General features: G+C 42.5%; 2 protein-coding genes across 2 annotated transcripts; one reads left to right on the top strand and one right to left on the bottom strand.

The window, feature by feature from the left end:
- Window positions 1–769: 769 nt before the first annotated feature.
- LOC129353078 (cyclin-G2-like) lies at window positions 770–8,910 on the bottom strand. Its single transcript, XM_055022278.1, has 8 exons — window positions 8,551–8,910; window positions 6,428–6,565; window positions 6,217–6,354; window positions 5,214–5,464; window positions 4,351–4,429; window positions 4,171–4,269; window positions 3,205–3,404; window positions 770–1,729 (listed from the first exon to the last, which is right to left on the bottom strand). Exons 2-8 carry the CDS (start codon window positions 6,530–6,532, stop codon window positions 1,609–1,611), a joined length of 993 nt encoding a protein of 330 aa, XP_054878253.1. The 5' UTR covers window positions 6,533–6,565; window positions 8,551–8,910; the 3' UTR covers window positions 770–1,608.
- Window positions 8,911–9,553: 643 nt separating this feature from the next.
- LOC129353077 (cyclin-I-like) lies at window positions 9,554–18,303 on the top strand. Its single transcript, XM_055022277.1, is given in 12 exon segments — window positions 9,554–9,785; window positions 11,391–11,550; window positions 14,537–14,671; window positions 14,977–15,051; window positions 15,229–15,369; window positions 16,053–16,077; window positions 16,080–16,177; window positions 16,257–16,358; window positions 17,079–17,214; window positions 17,501–17,649; window positions 18,034–18,111; window positions 18,114–18,303. Coding segments are annotated over 11 exon segments (1,137 nt in total). The 5' UTR covers window positions 9,554–9,785; window positions 11,391–11,436; the 3' UTR covers window positions 18,198–18,303.
- Window positions 18,304–21,760: the final 3,457 nt, after the last annotated feature.

Here is a 21,760-nt window from a genome sequence, read left to right as displayed (position 1 = left end):
TCCTGAAAATCAAACTTTCTGAACAGAAACGGATTTTAAATCTTCCATGAGGCTGAAGATGGAAAACTGCTGAGTCGATCGTTTCGTTGATTAAAAATAGAAAACATTTAAATAGCAACTTTTGTACGATTAATTGATTAATCGTCAGAATAATTGATTACTGAAATAATTTCAATAATTCCAAGTAAATCAATATTCTCATCCAAACGGAATTAAAATCTGATTTTACTCAACAGATTGTAATATTTTGATATTAAACAGTAAAATTCAACAAAATTATCAGCTGCTGCTGAAAAATTGGAAAAAGATCTCGTCGTCAAAAGGAGATGAAAATGTAATTTTATCAAGAAAATGAATAGTTGCCAGAAAAAGAGCTAAAATTATATTAAATCTTAAAAATTATCATAAAGTTTCCACAACAAATTACATTACTCTCTCAAGTTATTGATAAAAACTCAGATCATCAAACTGATCCTGAGGAAATGCCAGTGATTGATTAATCAAATATTAAATTAATTATTCTCATTGAGTTTAAAAAAACATTCAAGATTGTTTTGATTTAACCTTTAAGCTTTTTTTTGGTACACATTAAAAGATGCAAATTAAATAATTCAGCTCCGTTTAAATAAGAAAATAATTGTTTTTTTTCCAAACTGCAATAAGATCAGATTTTTTTTTACCCTCCAGATTTCAAATTTGAAGAATTAAGAAAATTTAACTGGATCTTTAGAGATTTGAGGCTGTAAAAATGAAAACAGCAGGCAGTGGATTAAAAATAGCCTTTTTTTTAATAAGGTTTTTCTTTTTCAGGACATGTGACAAAAAGAATAAATAACTTACTATCTACAGAACTATTAACAGATTTTTTTTGTACACCATTTACAGTTTTACAGGTTTTTCTATAAACATTTTTCACTTTTTTTGACACATTCTGCATTATTTAGACTGAAACAACATCCTCACCTTCAAACTGAGCTAAGCTACATCATAGCAGGTTCACACGTCCACATGTTCGCTAAACACACGTCCACATGTTCGCTAAACACACGTCCACATGTTCGCTAAACACACGTCCACATGTTCGCTAAACACACGTCCACATGTTCGCTAAACACACGTCCACATGTTCGCTAAACACACGTCCACATGTTCGCTAAACACACGTCCACATGTTCGCTAAACACACGTCCTCCTTCTAACACGTTACAAACAAAAACTGTGCAAATTAAAGTTGGAAACAGAAAGAAAAAGCAGCAGCTTTCTGTGGATTCACTGTTTTCAGCTGATATTTGGGATTAAACACAAACAAAACGACTCCGTCTGCTGCTTCGACCTTCTGCGCTCCAGAAAAACAGTCACATGTTAATAACAGTCAAAAGGAAAACAGACATTCTGTGGGACAAACGTTTTGGCAAATAGTCTTTGTTGCAGCCTGGTCTGCTGACTCAGCACCGAGGCTTGACCAGGACGCCGTCGCATCCTGGAATGTGACGCCGCTACAGGCTAAAGCTAGCAGCTTGTGCGCCGCTCCGCCGGCGGCAGAGCGTTAAACGAAGACGGCAGGACGTGAAGGGGACGGAGAGACGGCCAGGGGAAGGGGCGGGGCCTTCAGGCGGCGAGGAACTGGCGGTGGAGGTGCAGCGGGAAGAAGGGGCCTTCGGCGTCGCTGCCCAGAGAGCTGCAGAGAGACTCGTCTCCTGAGCTCATCACGTCTTCACCAGAGTCCTCACTGTGGACGAGAAGACGGGAAAAACGTCAACGTCTCCAGATGCAACCACAACCTTACGTCTCTCAACATTTGATTTGAAACGATTAATCACGATTAATGGAAACCGTAGCCAGGATGTGGTGACATGAGATCAACACAGAACCTTAAGTTGCTTCGTTTTTCACCTGAAATTATATTTCAAACTAAATATTGAGTTTCTCTGCCAATAATCCAGAGACGTCATGTTTCATTCTTCCTTTGCTTCAAAGAAAACTCAGATTTCCAGGTTTTCTGTGGGCAGAATGTGGACCGACATGTTTTTGATTTAGAAACAAAAACTGAGCTGGAACCGGTTCTGCAGGGGAGGCGACGGATCAGCTGCTGCTCTTGGTTAAACATCAACACACTGAGCTCCTTTGGGTTTCTTCCTCTTGACTCAGAGTTACATAAACCGTGACGCGCCTCCGCCCCCCTGCCGCCGCCCCTGCCGCCCCCTCCCCCCCCCCCCCTCTGCTGATTGTGATGTAATGAAACCGTCACTGAGGACGTGACCAGATACGGCGCCGCGTTGTGACACATCGGAAAGCCGAGCGTTGATGCACATTTTGTTGCCTCAGAGACGATTATTCCTGTAAATGTGACGCGATTCGACTTTTACTCAATAATGCTGATGGTAAATACGGCGTTGCCTAGGAGACGATGCAGGGGCGTGGCCGCCTCCCTTCCAGGTGAAATACCTGAGAAGTTTGTGAGGCGTGTTTAGCTGTTGCAACGCGTCGCTGGAACGTTTCACTCACAGCTTTTATTTTGATTCCAGTTTCAGGGCGTGTTTGTTTCAGGTCTGCTTGCAGATTATTGTTTTAGTAATCGAGTAATCTATCAATTATTCTGACGATTAATCGATTAAATCAGTTTCTTTTTAACCAGAATATAATTACTGCTTAAAATACATTTATTTTAAAAGTGCAGAAACAGATTAAATTTAAAAATTAAAAACTCATTTTATTGAGGTCATGAGTGAACTTTGAACTTTAAATTCCCTTGAACTGAAGTTTGAAGATTTTATTTTTTCGTGAATCAGGTATTTTTGATTTATGTTTTTATGTATTGCTCTTCTTGAACAACAAGCAACAGAACGGATTGGGAAGATATTAAAACAAAAGTTAAAAATGGAGGAAATTCCACTGAAAACCAGCAGAGAGAACAGAAATGAAATGTAGTTTAGTTTGGGCTGATTAACCGGGCTTTATTCGGTTCTGACTCGACGTTTACAGTCTTTTGTTTTGTCTCTTAATTCAATATTTCCTGTTGATGCGTTTCAGCATCGAGGACGAAGCTGTTCCTGTGACACTGACTCCGTTTTGCGGGTTTCGGACCAAGCCGTCTCCCTCCATAGCGGCTAATAGCAGTTAGCATTCGTTAGCGTCTCACGCATAGCCATCCGGGCTGAGCCCAGCGCGCGGACAGTGGCCCAGTCAAAGCCTGGTTTCTCTCACCTCTCGCTCTCGTCCCAGCGGCCCTCGGGGATGGTGGGCAGCTCCGGCACGCTGCGGTGGCTGTGCAGGTTCTGCGCGGTCCGCCGGGACACGATCCACTGCAGCTTCCGGTGGTTGGGCTTGCTGCATTTGGGCGAGGCGTAGTCCGACAGGCAGCGGGCCACGGCCTCGCTCCACAGCTGCAGCTCCGCGTCGGGAATCTGAAACCGAGACAGCGGGTCAAACGGCGGGTCAAAGCCCAGGCTTTCCTGAAGAGCCGTAAACAGAAACGGGCCGTTTTGCTCGGGTCGGCGGGTTAAAACCCGAGCTGCAGCTCAGAGCCTGCAGGCCGACCGCTGCTGCTGCAGGCCGACCCGCTGCTGCTGCAGGCCGACCGCTGCTGCTGCAGGCCGACCCGCTGCTGCTGCAGGCCGACCCGCTGCTGCTGCAGGCCGACCCGCTGCTGCTGCAGGCCGACCGCTGCTGCTGCAGGCCGACCGCTGCTGCTGCAGGACGACCGCTGCTGCTGCAGGACGACGCTGCTGCTGCTGCAGGCCGACCTGCTGCTGCTGCAGGACGACCTGCTGCTGCTGCAGGACGACCTGCTGCTGCTGCAGGCCGACCTGCTGCTGCTGCAGGCCGACCTGCTGCTGCTGCAGGACGGGATTCTGGGAATTTCAGAGACAGAAAGTTTCTCTCTGTTCCTGGAAACTGAACTCTGCAGCTGCGTCTTCATCTGCTGCAGACGTTTCCACTTCAACGTCACATAAACGTCATTTATGATATTATTACTGTCCTTATGTTTTAGTTTCCTGCTGTAGAACACGATCACATTACGTTTTGTAATGTTTGCTGACTGAACACATTTAACAAAAAATAAATCCCCCAATTTAAACGTCAAATATAAGACCATCAATAAGTCCCTGATCCATGGAAACGTCCCGGTGGGCCCGGTTCTGGACCCGGTGGGCCCGGTTCTGGACGTACCTTCAGGTGTCTCTGGATGTGGAAGGCGATCTCCAGCATGTCCTCCGACTGGATGCTCTTCATCTCCTGCCTGAGGAGAGCCAGGGCCAGGACGGACGGCTGCAGGGACAGACGGGCCGGATCAGAACCTCTGTGCGCTCAGACCCGGAGGGGCTCGGCGGAACCGACGGCTCGTCTTACCTTTGCTCCGGAGAAGGCGATCTGGCACAGACAGGCTTTCAGCTGAGCTTCCAGCTTCTCCAGGCTCAGCGTCTCCTTCCTATTCACACAGAAACAACCAAACCGAGTCACGACGCTTTTCTGCTGCTAAAAACAAGATTCTGCATCTAAAGACGCAGAAAAGTTCAGCCAGATCAGCACAACGCTGCAGGATGAATTTCCCAAAAACTTGAATCACTAATTCTCCTTCTTTTAACATGTGTTGTTCTAATAAACCGTCAACATTTAACAGCCCAGTTCAGGTTAAAATGTTCAGCAGAATTTAAAGTTTGATCTTCCTGAATATGTTCTTCCCTCACAGTATTATCATTTCATCATGATAACTTCTGAACAGACCCGACTTTTGGAGGTGAAATTCCTGTAATAAACCGACTCCAGAAGAAATCTGGACATTTTTATGTTTCTTCTCAGGTAATCTGTCAACAAGCTGACAGATTACCTGTCAGCTTGTTGACAGGTAATCTGTCAGCAGTGTAATCCAGCTGCTCTGAACTTTGTGTTCAACCTCTGCAGTCTGGAAGCAGGCGCGTTGCGTAAGCGGCTGCAGACGGCCTTATCAGCGCCGGCTGCCCTACTTTACCCTCTGCAGCAAACAGGGAGCAGCTCTGACCCGAACCGGCACAGCAAAGAGCCTTTATGGAGGCTGAAGCTGATTGGATCCTAATTCTGATTTAATCATTTGACCTTTTAACGTATTTCTAATATTGCAGACGAAGGCTGAAGTGACTAAATGAAAAATGTGCAGGATGTGACCGTTTTCCCATTTGATTAATCGTCAGGATAGCTGCTGACTGAAACGCTTGTGTTTGCGGTCTGCGCCTCACCTGTAGGTGGCGTGCGTGAGCGTGATCTGGTGGTACAGCTGCAGGAAGGTTAAGGCGGTCACGGCTTTGGATTTGAAGCCCAGCTTCTCGGCGACGATCTTCTCCATGCGGCCGAGGTCGGACACGGTGAAGCGGCACTGGCCGATGCGGATGAGCTCGTCGGCCGGCGTCAGGTCGCACTCCTCCTCCGTCACTCTGGCCGCCAGGTGGAGGCAGCTGAGGCTGACGCAGGACAGGTGTTTGGGCTGGACCTGAGCAACATTCCAGAAAAATTGTTTCACCAGGGGAAACACCATTACTAATTCAAGATGGCTGCCGTGGTTGCCAAGGAAAATACATGTTCTTAATTTGAGAAATGTATCACAGATGATTATTATCTTGCGCTTCCTTTTTCTAATGGACAGTTTTCAAAATGGCCGCCGTGGTTGTAGTAAAAAATGTGTTTGAACCAAAATCAGCAGGTTATTGTGAGTGATGGGCACAGCTAGCCAAAACGTTCACAGGTAGCTAATTCACTTAGCAAGAATCTTTGCTATGCTAATCATAAGCATAAAAGAATCAGAGGAAGCTAACGCTAAACACAATATAAAAACGAACTGAAAGCTAACACTAAACCATAAAACAATTATCAGAAGCTAACATTAAATTGCTAAACGCATTAAAAAACTATCGGAAGCTAAAGCTAACCAGTAAGACAATTGTCGCAGGTCTTCATCTCCTTCCAGTTTTTAGTTACTTAGAGACTCATAAACTGCAAAGTTTTGCTACATATTATTATTTTCAAGTTTTATGAACAGGATGACCAACGTCAAACCTCTATTGTTCATCCAAGTCTTGGAAATTAAGATTTCATGACAATAATTAGCCAAACAGGGTCACAAAATGGCCGCCACTCTGAAATTCAAGTGGCTAATATAAAAAACGCGACCAGAGGAGTGAGCATGCTAATGCTAATGCTTGTATCTGCAGTTTATAGATTTTCCCAGTAAGTTTTTGGTCGTACCCTCATCATGGCCAGGAATCTGTCCAGCAGGCTGACGGCCTGGACGAAGCTCTGGGTGCTGTAGCCGAAGAAGCTGGTCAGGCTCCACAGATCCTCCACAGTCACGTCCCGGCTCCTGGCTGTGATCTGTTCACCGCTCTGGGGAGCAAAGACAGTTTAGAGACTCACAGCAGAGTTTTTCTGGACTTTAGCGGACGGACGCGTTTCTCACCTGCTGGGCAGAAACGATGAGGTTCAGTCCCGTCTCTTTGGGCAGGAAATTCACCTCCTGCTCATAATTCACCCTCAGCTCCTTCATCAGCCGCACGGCGTCCATGTTCACGGTTTGTTTTCCACCACAGTTCAGAAACTGCAAGAAAAAGAGAAGATCATTTAGCCTTTAGCCTAGCATAGTAGGCTAAAGGTAGCTTCCCTGCACATATTAGAAAAAGCTTTCAAAAGAGTCCCATTTATCATATGGTTTATCATTTATTATGACAATTTTAATTTATCAGTCATGATAAATCCTAAATAGTGATGTGTAAAAGCCATTGAAACGATATGTACTTTTTTTTTTTTTGTTCTAAGGAAGTGTCAATAAATTTGAAAATATGATTAAATGCTGTTACTGTTTGCTGTTTATTGGTACTAATCACACTTCTTTGTGTGACTGGATTAGAAACAGGAATGTTTTTCTACAACAGTATTTGTTTGTGGGGCTACAATTTCTGAAAATCAGTCATAATATGAGCTAAAAAATTTTATAAATTATTTTTTATTGTTATTACAATAGTACATTAAAATATGATGTTTAAAATGTAAGTGCATATCGTCACACCGAGTTTCATAATTGGTGATTTCTCCTGCTTTTATGATGTAAAACTGGGTTTCTAAAAACAAAAAAGCACTCCGCACTTTTCAGATAAACTATTTCTGACCTCCTCGTAACGCTCTCGGTTCGGGTCGATCCCGGTTTGTGTTCCGGGGCTGCGCTGTGATGTAACCTGTCAGTGATCGGCCTCTTGGCCCGGGCAGGGTGCCCGAACCCGTCAGGGAGCCCGAACCCTGCAGGGAGCCCGAACCCGGCCCACTTCCCCCAGCTGGACCCGGGATCCGGTGTCAGGTTCCCTCCGGCGGACGCCTTCAGTCTGACCCACAAACTCAAACCTTCGGTTTTAAACGTTTCTCCCTCCGATTTAACCAGCAAACACTGCGTTTAAACCAGAACCCGCCGGGTTCGGGTCGCTGGAATGGACCGTTACCGTCGAACTGAGCCGAACCGTTTTTAAATCCTGTGGTCGGAGCGGGGGGAGGGGAACCGCTGCTACACAAACAGCCACATCCCGTCAGTCCAGCACAGACACACACTGCGCTTCTGCAGCTTCACTTTTTACAGAAATGTGACAGAAAATGCGCAAAAATGTCCAAAATGTTTGGAGATTCCGGATGAGCGGCGCTGAAGTTGGCTTCCGGTTCGGTCACGTAAACATACAAAGTGAAAAGGAGATTTCAGTTTTTTCAACAAGATTCAAGATTTACTGGCTGAAAATTCAGAAAAATTTGATATAATGAGATATTTTCAATTCTATTCATGACTAATAACAGATCAGTTTATTCTGTGGTGGTCCAGGAAACGTTCATTTTTTTAAATTTTCTGCTAACAAAACCATAAAAAGTAGAAAATTGCATCGTAATTTAATATTTCGCAAGTTGAACGTTTGGAATTTTTGTGCTTTTATCTAACAGCGAAATAACAGAGTTCAGATTAAGAGGAATCAATGTTTAAAATTAATTTATTAATATGCATTTCGCAGGCATGTTTCACAGGTTTTAAATAGTTTTTTAAGGAGCATAAATTTAATTTAAAGCAGATTAAAGTGATCTGGATCTGGTTCAGCTTTTAGAGAAAATAAAACTGTTTTTGTTTACACACAAACACGACGAACATTTAACGGCTCGGTTTTAAATGTTGTTTTTGAGGCTTGTTTCTATTCATCATAAGCTAATCGATCAGCTTCACATTTTAAACTCCAGCTGATATAAAAAATAAAATGCTCCAGATTTGTAAAAAGCTTCGGAATAGCCCTTTACTGAGGCTCTGAATCGGACACCATCTTCGTCGTCTTTCCGGAGTAATTTTCTGTTATGGGAATAACAGCTTGATAACGGTTGAACATCATTCATATATTAATATTATCGGTAACATGTCTGTAGCTAAAAGACCATTGTTGGCTGTCTGTTCTTCCTGGGGGGGATTTCTTAGCTGAAACCGAATCTAAGCGGAATATTTCCCCGAAACAACTCGGTGTCAGAACGAGTTAAAAGCTGGGAAACACTTTAAAATGGTTCTCCTACCTGTTATTGCTGGTTAAAGCCACATATCTGTCGTCTGTTGTCGTTTATTCCTTCCAGTTTACTCTCCCCTCTTCTCCTCCTCCTTTTTCTTTCCTCTCTTTGTTGATGTTCAGACTAGCCCCGCCCACATATCCTAGCAAAACCGCAACAACCAATCACAGCCTTGGTTGGCGTTAGCAACCGCCTCCTTCTAAGGGCTAATCGCATAAATCAACGGTTGCAACGACGATTTTACCAACTTCTTTCACTTTACTTCGACCTAATATATCCATATAGATCCTCTAGGTGTATCATCTGTTGAGATATATTAAGAATGGCTGAAATCTAAAAGCTCTTCGGCGAGACGCACCCCCCTGTGACTGACTTTTCCATTAGCCAATCAGCAACCGGCAGCTTGTTGTGTTCAAATAGTCCGCCCAAAATTCTACATTCTGATTGGTCTAGGGAAACCAATGCTCCTGACGTAATAAGGCCATTACGTAGTTGTATTTGACAGCCTTTTAACAACTGTTATCAACCAAACTTGGTATTAAATCTAAAAACAATGTCTGTAATCATAAAAGAGACTTACTGTCTTCTGTAGGACTCTGATGAAGATGATTTATGTAAAAATAGGTCATTAGTTCATGGTTAAAACGTTAGAAGAGCCTTACAGGCTAATTAAAGTGAAACACACACCCTTTTTTTATTTTAATTGTTTTTATAATTATTTTCTTGCATCACGAGTACTTTGGACTGTTTTTGTTCCATAAATACTATTAGGGAACAAAAAAAGTACTTTTCCATCATACTAACCTGCGTACATTTATGTACATATTTGTTCTTTTTATCTCCTCTAAGTCTATATTTAGTGTCAGTTCGCTGTTAGCGTGAAGCAGAAGGTAAAATCCTTGTTTGTACAAATGAAACGCCTTATTTACAGTGGAATCGTTGCATAACAATAAACTGCAAAACACAAGGTGCGATTGTTTCTCGCGTTAGCTCCGGCCGGAGGTGGGCGGGGTTTCATCCGCTCCACCTCTCTCCTCCCAGTCCCCTCCTCGGAAGTAGACGTATCCCGTCTATATTCCGTTCTTATTTTTTTTATATATTTATATATCAACCCCTCTACCCTCAAAACTCACAATGGACGATTAAACCGCAGCACGGTCCTCGATTCCACCCGTCTTTCTTCCTGCTTGGATCGAGAGGACCGGATGAAACCCAACTGTGGTTTTCTCCGCTTCGCAGGGGAGGTAAGACGGGCTCCGTCTACTTCCTGGCGTTGACTCAGGCATTTAAATGTCCCTGTGTTGTTGTTAGTGTTTATTATGGCAATACAGAAACTAATCGCTTTTATTTCACCCAAACGGGAAGCTCTGAGTCCAGTTTCCAGTACATATTTAAACCTTAAATCTGCTCTTTGTGTCCGTGATGAGCTGCTAGCTGCGCTGTGAAATTAGCTGCGTTCCAGAAAGTAGTCTGTTTCATTTTCAGATGCACCTGCAGACTGAGATCTGGAATTCCCCTCATTTCTGCCCCCCTCCAGGTGTTTTCCAACCTGTCAGCAGCCCCGGTTGTTTCTGCAGCTCTGTGTAAAATTAGCTACTAAAATCATTTTTATGAACAAAATCCAATCCTATTGACAAATTATCGATCCAAAGATACTATAGGATGACTTAGATCAAGTCTTGGGATGGTCTAGTCAAAGTCGAGATCTAAATTCTGAAAATAGAGCTTTCTATCCAGTCTGACTGAGCTTAGATGTTTTTTGCAATAATTAACATTTTTCAGCTGCATGTCAGCAAAAACTGATTTAAAGTATTGATCCGTGTCTTTATGCAAATGTTAGTTAAAACAGCAGCAGGTAAATTTAAGTTTTGATAGCAAAATTTGAACAATAATTTTACAAATTACCATATTTTGTTCAGCTGCGATAGTGTCAGATGTTGAAACGTGTCGGATTTTCAAAGCTGAATTTCTTACATTGAAATGTGGAAGAAAAAATTTAAAAATCTCAGAAATTCAATATTTAAACGTTTTAGATTTTGCCCTACAACTTCAGAAATCTTTCATAATTAATGTTTTACCCCATTTTGCTGGTTAATATATTACTTTTATTAGATATTTAGGTCCAGATTATCATAAAATTTGATATGTTTGCCAGTAAAAACTAATTTTTGAGTTACAAAAGCATAGCCTTACATTTTCAAGTTTGATTTAAAGGTGCACTGATTACAATTTTCTGTCTGATCATCAATCTTTAAAGATCCTGACTTGGCAATTCCTATTTGGACAGAAACCATTAAGAGCAAATGGGGACAGTGTCTGATTTTAGACTTTTATGGAGGAAGATCGATTGGCTTCACATGTAAATATTGGCAGATTGGCAATTTTACAAAATTAATGTGGTATTATGTAGTGTCATTTTATACACAATGAGCTAACTGTTACCTTTGATGGTTTTAAAAGTGCTACGTGTAACAAGTATGACTTAAAATATATTTAATTAGTAATGTAACGCCTTAAAACTGGGCTTCTGTCTCTTTAAGAAACTCCTGCTCTCTCTGAAACTCCGCCTTTATTAACCCTTTGACAAAGCGTCTTTTACCACTGTCGCTCTGAGAAGCAGCTCCTATAATGAGCTCAGCAGGTTTTTGCTAATTGCTTCTGGCTAGTCTGAAGGAGCTGGGTTTAGAAGGCGGGGCTAGGTCCACCCAGGCGTTTTGAACGCATAAGCATAAAAACACACGTTGTGTTTACGTGAAGCTGATCTGTGTGTCGTCATGGTGTGTGTGTGTGTGTGTGTGTGTGTGTGTGTGTGTGTGTGTGTGTGTGTGTGTGTGTGTGTGTGTGCGCAGGTAGCTGTATCCAGTGGGGAGGTCGGCTCGACCCGGGGAGGCCAGAATGAAGTTCGCCCAACCCTGGGGACGCCAGAGGCTGTCTTTTCTCCTGGAGAAGGCCGCCTCTAGGGAAGCCCAGACGTGGAAAAGCTACGTGGCCAAGAAGCCCACCTCCCAGGTCAGGACGGCGCCACTGCAGAAACTCCCAACACGTTTCTAGAGCAAATGTCTCCAGAAATAAGGCAAAACTAACTTACAAGTTAGTTTTCAGCAAGAAATCTGAGCTTGTTTTATTTAAAAACAAGACATTGTTACCACATTATTAGTGAAATAATCTGATTTCGTCATTAATATTTAGGAATTATTGACTTTATTTCTTGCTGGAAAGTTGCTTGTAAGTTAGTTTTCTTCTTTCAGGTGTTTTAACACAAAAACTGTTGAAGTAACAATAGCAGGACTTCACTATATTTTTAATAAGAAATTACTCAAGTAAAGAAGTATTTGTAAAACAGCGATTCTATTACTGAATAACTGATCAAATATTTAAAAATTACATCATCAGATGAACCAAAATATAAAGTTAAGTAGAAATGTGACTATTTTAAGGACCAAAATGACAATAATTTATAAAAATAACAATAAATAAGGCAATAACTTTAACACTTGAAGTTATTTCAGTGTGTGTGTTATTTTTCATTTATTGGGAAGAAAATCCAGAAATTTTGCTCCAGTAAGAGCAGAAATACTTCATAATAAAAGTACCCAAAGTACAGTGCAGTAAAAATATTCCTAACAGTTTGTTTATTTCAAAAACTGAATTTATTTTAAATTTGGTTTCTGACTGGGGGAAATCCGCCGTCAGAGATTTCCCACTGTGGAAACTGGATGTTTCTGGCTTCATTCTGGATTTTTACGTCACTGATTTCAGTTGGTTTTTAGGGGAAAACCTGAACGACGTCAAAAACAAACTCATTTCTGCTTTTTCTTCCCTTTCAGTTATGAAACGGCAAAAAGTGGGAGGCGTTGACTCTCTCTCTCATATACATGCAGATACATCCATATGCAGGTCAAAGTCGACTTTGGTCAAAGTTTCTGTTTGTTGTTTTTGACTGAAGGAGAAATGCAGACAGCGGCGGCCATGTTGGAGCAGCAGTCAGTTTTGTGTTCATAAATTTAACTTTATTAACTTTTGCAGAGGCACCAAACCTCCAGGTTCTGAATAACACTGCTGCATTAGATGTATTAGATAACACTGCTATAAGATGTAGCAGCTAACATTAGAGTTAGCTGCTACATCTTTAGCATTGATATGCTATTTTGGGCTAGCATAGCTTCGCTGATAGGCTAACTCCTTTTAGCAGAACTTGGAACACACCAGAAGTCTTTTCTGGCGACCAATCAGATCATTTTCAGAAGCAGAAATTAAAACCCAGCGGACAGAGCGAAGCTGTTAGCGGACGTCGCCTGTGCGTCAGATTTACGGGCGTACCAGAAACGCGCAAATACAAATGTTCCGCCCAAAACATTTACAAAATACAAAAGAAAATTAAATTATTTGTGTTAAATTTTTAATGTGTTAATTAATTAAAATTAATGTGTTAAAATGTTTCCCTGGAGTTTAATAATTAACAGACATAATGAATTTGTTAATTTATTTGGATCCAGAAATGGAGGAGAGGTGAGAGGGAATCATTTTATTTTTCTTCTGTCTGTCATGTTTTCTTGTATTTTATTTCGACTTGAGTTTTAGTCATTCTGTTTGTGCAGCTCGGTCCAGTCAATAGCTGCTGTTTCTTTTAAATAGATTTGGTTTAGGAATCGAAAGCAAAACAAACCAACATTCCAACCCAGTTTCTAATTATTAAATGCCATAAATACCATCTATTCATTCACCGGTTTATAAATGACCAACCAACCACAGAGAATTTTATCCTTAAAAATGTGTTTTATTTTGTTTCCTCGCGTCTCCTTGAGTGACGTGTTTCCAAAGCGTGAGGTTAATGTTGCGAAACGATTGTTAAACTGTTGACAAATTGTTCGGTTGCTCCGGTCACGTGAGTCTGGGTGGCGTTTCGACTCAGCGTTTCACAAAAGACACAAATAAAACCTGCTGTGTGACACACATTCAGGAAGCAGCAGAAAGACTGAGTCAGAACCAACCAGCTGACAGGGTGTGTGTGTGTGTGTGTGTGTGTGTGTGTGTGTGTGTGTGTGTGTGTGTGTGTGTGTGTGTGTGTGTGTGTGTGTGTGTGTGTTGCAGAACAATCAGCTGGTCTCACCCTGTCGGCGCTTCGTCACCCGTTTGTTTGAGACGTGTTGTCAGATCCTGGACACGCCTTAATTCAGCTGCTGGTGCAAAACACAGTCACTAAATTCAAACTTCTTTCCCGGTGGTTTGTTTGGTGCTCAAAAATAAAAATACAATCTGAATATCCTTGAAAGATACTAACATAAAAGGCCTTCAGTGTAACATTTTCTAACTTTTTCGTTCTCAACTGTTTTTTTGGCCAAATTTTTAACATTTTTTGATTTGTGACTCAACGGCCGAACAAAATCATTTCAAGGTACCACAAATGGCCCCTGAGCCACACTTTGAACACCCGTGTTTTTCCAGATCTCGCTCTTCGCTTCACTTTGTTTACATCCATTAATAAAGAAAGCGAAGCTTCATTTGACCTTATGACCCCACAGAGAGGCTTCTTCCTGGTGCTTGAAATCCTTACAAGTTCTTGAAAATCCTTGAATTGAGTTTTTAAGGTTTGGAAAGAGCTTCTTATTCAGACTAAAAGATCTTATCTAACATTTGATTAAAAACGTTACTTACAGTTGAAATCAGACATTTTTATACATCTGTTAAACAATAAAACTTTATTCTTTTTAAGTTAAATCTAAACTTTTATTGTTCAGTAAATTTAGTCCAATTATTTCCATTTGCAAAATGTCAGAAAACCTGAAGAGAACATTTATTTAATTTTGAACATTTACTGTTAACTTTTAATTTGCTTTATATTATATGTTAAGCCAAATGTTGAAATCATTTTGTTTTGTTAAATTTCTGGTTTTACCATAAAAATACTTTAATAACTCTAATCGCACTTCCTGTAAAGTAGTTTCAAAGCGATTGAAGTGGCCGTTGTGATGGTGACCCGTTTTCCCGCTGTCAGGATGCAGACGTCTCGCCGGCGCAGCGGGACGAGGCGGTGCGCTGGCTGACGGAGCTCCACGGCCGGCTGCAGCTCTACCCGGAGACCCTGGTGTTAGCCGTTAGCATCCTGGACCGCTTCCTGGCTCCCATCAAGGTACCGAGACAACAACCTGGTTCTGGTTCTGGTTCTGCCACCTGACACAGGCATCAACGTCTAATCAAAACAATATCACCCATAACTAATCTGTTTTAGCAATTCAGCACAAAATCTAAACTTTTTTCCTTCCACTCAACTTTTCTGTTGACTCAGTGAAAGAAAACAAACTGGATGTTTAAAGCAGAAACTTTTCCATGTTATGAAACATTAAACTCTGAATACATAACAACTGACAATTCTGATTTTACCAGGGCTGGTTTCATGTGTTTTCATCGATTAATCGATTGATTATTTGTTCTCAGGCCCGTCCAAAGTACCTGCGCTGCATCGCCGTCGCCTGCTTCTTCCTGGCTGCCAAGACCTGCGAGGAGGACGAGGTAAACGCCGCCTTGAGCCAGCGCCGCCGCAGGACCCTCAGGGAGAGGCTCACCGTGTGTGTGTGTGTGTGTGTGTGTGTGTGTGTGTGTGTGTGTGTGTGTGTGTGTGTGTGTGTGTGTGTGTGTGTGTGTGTGTGTGTGTGTGTGTGTGTGTGTGTGTGTGTCTGTGTGTGTCAGTGTGTTCCCTCTCTGAAGGAGCTGGTTGCCTGCAGTAACTGCGGCTGCTCTCCGTCAGAGATCCTGAGGATGGAGAGACTCATCCTGGACAAACTGGACTGGGACCTGCACACCGCCACCGCGCTGGACTTCCTGCACATCGTACGCGTCTCACACACACACACACACACACACACACTTAGAGCTAAAACGGTTAATTGATTATCGTTACTAATCTTATTGATGCAGAGGAAAATTAAATCTGACTTTTCTTAACATTAAAAGCAGAAAAATGTTTGAAATCTGATTTCAGTAACGATTCATAAAAAGATTAAATTGCGATTCAGTTTTAGTTGTTCTCGTTAATCACATCTTGTTATCTAAATTCTAATTAGATAGAAATGAATCCATTTCATTTTGATTAATCTGTTCACTAAATCAATATTGTTGCAGTTCAGGCAGCAAAATGTAAAAATGAATTTAATTTATTTTTTATCATATTGCATAAAAATACTTGAGCAGTTAAATGAAAAAAATCTTTGTTTACGTCTGAATAACTGATTATTCAGTTAATCACTGATTAATCGTCTGAATAATTGATCACTAGAATAAATTTCATCCTTTGGTTTCTTTAAACTAAAAGTTTTTTCAGTCTCTGAAAATCAAAAATAGTTTATTGAAGGGAAGTTAAAGTTGTTGTGACTCAAATTATTCAGTTTATATGTCATAGATTAAAGTAGATGACAGACATTGATCCTCGTTTTGATCGATGGAGTCGTTTCTGAATCGGCTCAGCAGTGCCACCTGGTGGCAGGAAGTGTGAACAGCTGTGATTTGTGCCTCAGTTCCACGCGATGGCGACGTCGTCTCGCTCCGCTTCCTGGACTCCGTCGGGTTGAACCGCTCCCAGCACCTCGGCCTCCTCACCCGCCGCCTCTACGCCTGCCTGGCTGACCACGCCCTCATGCAGGTGGGCCGCCGCCGCCGCGCCGCGCCGCCGCTTCCTGTTTGTGCGGCTGGTTTCTGACTGGCTGTGATCTGATCTGCAGCTGAGGGGATCCATGCTGGCCCTGGCCCTCATCAGCCTGGAGCTGGAGACCTGCTGTTCTGATTGGCTGCCGCTCACCATCAACCTGCTGAGGAAGGCTCAGGTGAGTCCAGACAGGACAGGCTGAAAGGTCAAGGTTAAACCTTTATCAGGTTTCACATGGAAGATAAATGGACTCAACCAGAACCAGAACCCGGTCCCAGGTTCTGAACCAGAAACGATGGAGATTAATTTCAGATGTTTGGATTAATTTGGAGGAAATAAGTAAAAAAAGATTTTATTCCCTAAAATGTTAAATATATGTTAATAAATCTCTTTCTTCACTTGTCCTCTACTATTCTCTCTCTCTGTCTCTCTCTCTCTCTCTCTGTCTCTTTTTCTCTCTCTGTCTCTCTCTCTGTCTCTCTGTCTCTCTCTGTCTCTCTCTGTCTCTCTCTCTCTCTCTCTGTCTCTCTCTGTCTCTCTCTGTCTCTCTCTCTCTTTCTCTCTCTTTCTCTCTCTCTCTCTTTCTGTCTCTCTCTTTCTCTCTTTGCTTCTCTCTCTCTTTCTCTCTCTCTCTCTCTCTCTCTCTTTTTCTCTCTCTCTGTCTCTCTCTTTCTCTCTTTGCTTCTGTCTCTCTTTCTTTCTTTCTCTCTCTCTCTCTCTGTCTCTCTCTCCCTCCCTCCATCTTCTCCTCTATCAGTTTCATCTGTTTAGCTGCCTCTCAATGTGCCTGACTAAATCATTCCCATCTCAGTCTGAATCCTCCAATCAGAGCCGTCGTCACCGCCTGTATCACCGTGGTGACCAGGTGTAACTCTTCCTCTCCGCTCCTCTTCCTCAGACGGACAGCTCGGCGCTGATCCGCAGCAGAGAGCTGGTGTCACGCAGCCTGTCCACCCCCAGAGCTTCCCTGCCTCCCAACACCGTTTACATCTTCCACCCCCTGCAGCTCGCCGCCCCGACCCGCCGCCCGCCGGGTAGGTTCCCTCCAGAACGGCCGGGTCCAGAGGAACCGCCAGAACCAGCCAGGAAAACTGGCTTACAGCCACAAGTAGCACGATGTCTGGAAAAATACAAATATTTATTCAGACGATGAACTAAATATTTGGTCTAATCTATTATTTAGTTTATTAACAGATTAACTGATTATTTTGACTCTTTTGTGTCTTTTATGGCCACAATAAATCATTTCAGCTCTGATTCTTTACATGATGCGGTGAAAGGAGGGAGTGAATGTGGTTCTTCTGGTCTGCTCTGATCCAGGGACCATGGAGACGTCCAGGGACCAACCCGACCCGACGGCGGCGGCGGCGGCGGCCGGAGAGGAGAGCAAAGCTCCGCCCCCTTCGCCAAAACACCTGAAGCAGCTGCAGAAAGTGACGCTGCGCTGCAAGGCCTCCACCAAGCGCAAGGTGAGGCGTGGAGCCGCGACCGCCGCCACGATAAAGATCCACTCTCCTTCAAACTGTTGTGCTGCAAAATGTTCCGTTTGTGCTGCAAAATGTTCCGTTTGTGCTGCTGTCATTCTGAAGATGCTAAAAAGCTAAAAAAATAATTTAAGTTAATCTGCATCGATAATCCCTGCTGACCTGGATTCTTTTTTATCTGAAAAAATAAAAAATGTTGCTGCACAAATAATGGACACTTAATGAGCAATAATTAATTAGATTTGTAAATGTGGACTGGTTGACCTTTGACCTCTGGAAACATCTGTAAAATGATGGCAGCACAAACGTTTCACTGCGGTTAAAACGCGCCGCAGCATCAGAGCCTCACTGACCTCCGCCCGCCTCCAGGTGGAGCAGATGGACGTGGACGATTTCTACGACGGCATCAAGCGCCTCTACAACGAAGACGTCACCGCCGCCGTCCACGAGGGGGCGCCGCCCGCAGCGGGGGCGGGGCTTACGGCGGCGGCTCCTCCCCCTGCCCTCCTCTGCAGCCGGTCGGCGCCTCGTAGAAACGGGAACCGGATCCGTTCAGCTGGAACTGAGCGCAGCTCCCATCAGCCCCTGCAGCTGGAAAACAGAGCAAAAAAAAAACTAAACATCCAAAACGTAAAAAAAAAAATCTGCTTCTGATGTAATTATTCTGTTTCACACAAAAAATATTTAAACATGAAACTTCCTGAAACACCTGAACGCGTCGCTGAAGCTTTCACCTGATCCAGTTTTCCTGTCTGCATGTTTCCTCCTTTCTGTGGTTCCTAAAATGCGACGACTCAGAGAAACTCGGTGCCATTTCTTCATGTTACATTTAAAAAGCTTCCAGCTGCCAAAAGCCGGTTTTGTTTCTTCGGTTTGTCACCTTGAAGCGAATGCATGAGAAACGTTTCGTTGCTTTGAGGCCGTTTGGTTTTTCTGAACAAACCCGACCAGCGATTCTCCGGTCATCATGGAAGCTGCTGCTCCTCTGGACAGACGTCCGTTTCTCGGGGACAGACGTCCGTTTCTCCGGGACAGACGTCCGTTTCTCCGGGACAGACGTCCGTTTCTCCTGGACAGACGTCCGTTTCTCCGGGACAGACGTCCGTTTCTCCGGGACAGACGTCCGTTTCTCCGGGACAGACGTCCGTTTCTCCTGGACAGACGTCCGTTTCTCCTGGACAGACGTTCACAGAGACGATATTCTCTCCCGTTTTAACTTTGTTGAGATGATTTTTCCTCAGTGTAAAAAGCTCTGTTGTTGCTGCTGCAGCTGCTGCTGCTGCTGCTGCTTCAGGACCCTGATCACTAAATAAAGACCTACAACCAGAGTCCTGCTCTCCTGCTGCCTCATTCGGACCTAAATAGACCAAACGTAACATTACAGGCTAACGTTAGAGCAAAATCACAGGAAGAGTCCAGCTTCATGTTGGTCCATTTAAAATGGAAGGAGCTGTTACACCTGAAACAGCCACCAGAGGGCGCATGTTCCAACCACCTGAAGCATGGAGGTGGACGTGTCATGGCTTGGGGCTGCAGGACCAGAGCGTCTAATCTGACGCTGAAAAATTACCCATAACACTCCAGTAGGTTCACCATTGGCCTAGTCAAAGCCCAGCTCAGTCTGAGTCTTGAACCTTCTTACTGAAGGTATTTCAGTAAAGTCAAACTTTTTCCCTTTCCAGAAAGCATTATTTTGTTTAATGAATAACTCTTAAGATGTTTATTTGCAGTTAAATCATTTTCTCACCCAGAAACGTATAAAAAACTGAATTTTGAAAGATTGTATTTTTTCACAACTGCAGCTTCGTGTCTCCACAGCAGCAGAAAGAAAACTAGATAAACGATTCAAAAATACATTTCTGCTGATGGTTATTTTTTTATTTAGCACTTTAGCATTTTTGATAACTTTGAATTTTTCAGTATAAATTCAAAAACACTCATTTATTTTCTGTTTTCTAAACTTTCAGTTGATTGAAATTCAAATTTTGTGTTGATAATTTGATTATAAGATTTATATTCATGCTCTTCTATTGTACAATACAAGATTTGCAAAATAAGAGTTAGAAAAACTGTAAATCTAAAAGCGTTGGTGAACGGTCTATTCAAAGTAAATTCGCTTCCTGATGCCAAACCATTTAGGTAGAAATGGAAAAGCAACTTTGGGTTAATGTAGCAGTAATAAGATGATATGTTGACAAACCAACATGGCTAAGTTTAGCCCTGTAGCATTTCCATTTACTGAAAACAAATGTTGGTGTAGCGCCTTAGCTAGTTTCTGCTAAGTATGCTGGTAAAGTGCTTAGCATTAGCTACTGCTAAATACCATGGCGGTAAAGCAATTTTGTTTTAACCTCTTATAAGCTAAGCTGGTGTAGCGTTTTAGTGTTAGCTAGTGCTAAATAAAGTGTTAGGGTTATGGGTAGTTTTAGGATTAGCCTATGCTAAATAGTGAAATGTTACACCAACATTGAATTTAGCATTAGCTGAATTAGTTATACATTTAGCATTGTGTAACAATGTCAAGTTAAAATGTGTAACATTTTAACTTTAGCTTCTGCTAAATACAATGTTGCTGTGTTTAGCAGAAGCTAATGTTTGTTTAGCGTTTTAAAGCTTTTATTCATGGTGAGTCCTTTATGATAGCGCAACTAGGCTTTTAGCCTTTCAGTGAGCTCTTTAGCCTTTCAGCTAGACTTTTAGCCTCTTAGCCTTTCAGCTGGCCTTTTAGCTTTTCAGCTAGCCTTTTAGCCTTTCAGCTAGCCTTATAGCCTTTCAGCTAGCCTTTAGCCTTTCAACCAGCTATTTAGCCTTTGAGTTAGGCTTTTAGCCTCTTAGCCTTTCAGCTAGCCTTTTAGCCTTTCAGCTAGCCTATTAGCCTTCTAGCTAGCTGTGCCTCCCACTGTGTTTTGCGTCATGTTATGTTGTGACTGTTTTCCTCTCTTGGATGAAATCAGTCGGATCTTTAGCCGTTTTTGTTCAGGTGTTTGTCGGAGACTTTCAGCCTGCGGTTTTTCTAACAGGTTCATCACTCAGAGAATCTCAGCAGCGCAGAGAAAATATATGAATGAAATGACTGAACTACAAGGTTCAGAAAAGAAATAAAATTTTTATGTTTCATCCAGATCCAGTTCAATCCGACCAGAACCGTTTGGGTTGCTAATGTGACAAGGAAAAGACTGGACAGTTTTATAATCTTTAGTGTTTTGGACTTTGGCTGCTTGTTTCATCGTTTTCAGCCTCCAGTGATTCATTCTGGTTTTAAAACGTTGTTAAAGTCGGAGGAGGAACCAGAAACTTCCTGCTTGCTGCGTTTGTTCCTCTCTGCCCACGTTTTCAGTCCCAGTGAGATTTTTAAGAGATTCTTCTCATTGTTTGAATTTCACAGAAGTTTCCATGTTTTCTGCAGTTTTCAGTTTGTTTTTGCTTCTCCATGACTTGCAGAGTCTCGTTGACAGCAGAAAGTAAAACCTGAGAGTCGTTTTCCTCCGTTTGGTTTCTGTCCTCCTTGTTTTTCTGTTTCTGTTCCAGGAATTTGATGCTCTTATCAGAAAAGCTGCAAATCTTCATGCATTCCAGTCGAAATCTAATCTGAAGTCTGTTTATCCTGCAGAAAGAATTTCATATTTTCAAAGTGTTTTTTTCTTGGTGATGGATTAAAAACTGGGTTTTGTTTTGACAGAATCTATCTGACCAGTTATTTCAGCAGAATCACATCACGATTCTTCAGGCCTGAACCTAAAAACAGAAACGTTTCTGACTGATTTGTGTTTCGCATGTTGGTGTCAAACAGGTTTCTGAGCAAACAGCCGGCAGGTTGTCGGTACCAAACCCAACAGGTTGTCGGTACCAGACCCAACATGCAGGATGACACATCGGGGCGGAGACGGCAAACTGGAGAGCCAGGCTGTTTTATGAACACAGACTCAAATATTTATTTGAAATTACATTCGATTTAGTTTGTTCGATAATGTGGTACACTAGTGGAAAAAATAAGTAAAATTGTGATTAAATGTTTTATTGGGCTGATAGTTGCTACTGGGGCTATGTTTTTATCAAAGTTTATTAATTATTATAAATTATTTAGACAGATGGTTTG

Source organism: Poeciliopsis prolifica, unplaced genomic scaffold, assembly GCF_027474105.1.
Source record: "Poeciliopsis prolifica strain line A6 unplaced genomic scaffold, Auburn_PproV2 SCAFFOLD083, whole genome shotgun sequence".
In the NCBI taxonomy this organism is placed as follows: domain Eukaryota; kingdom Metazoa; phylum Chordata; class Actinopteri; order Cyprinodontiformes; family Poeciliidae; genus Poeciliopsis; species Poeciliopsis prolifica.
The sequence above is the reverse complement of the archived record's forward strand: the minus strand, read 5'-3'. Positions and strand labels throughout refer to the sequence as shown.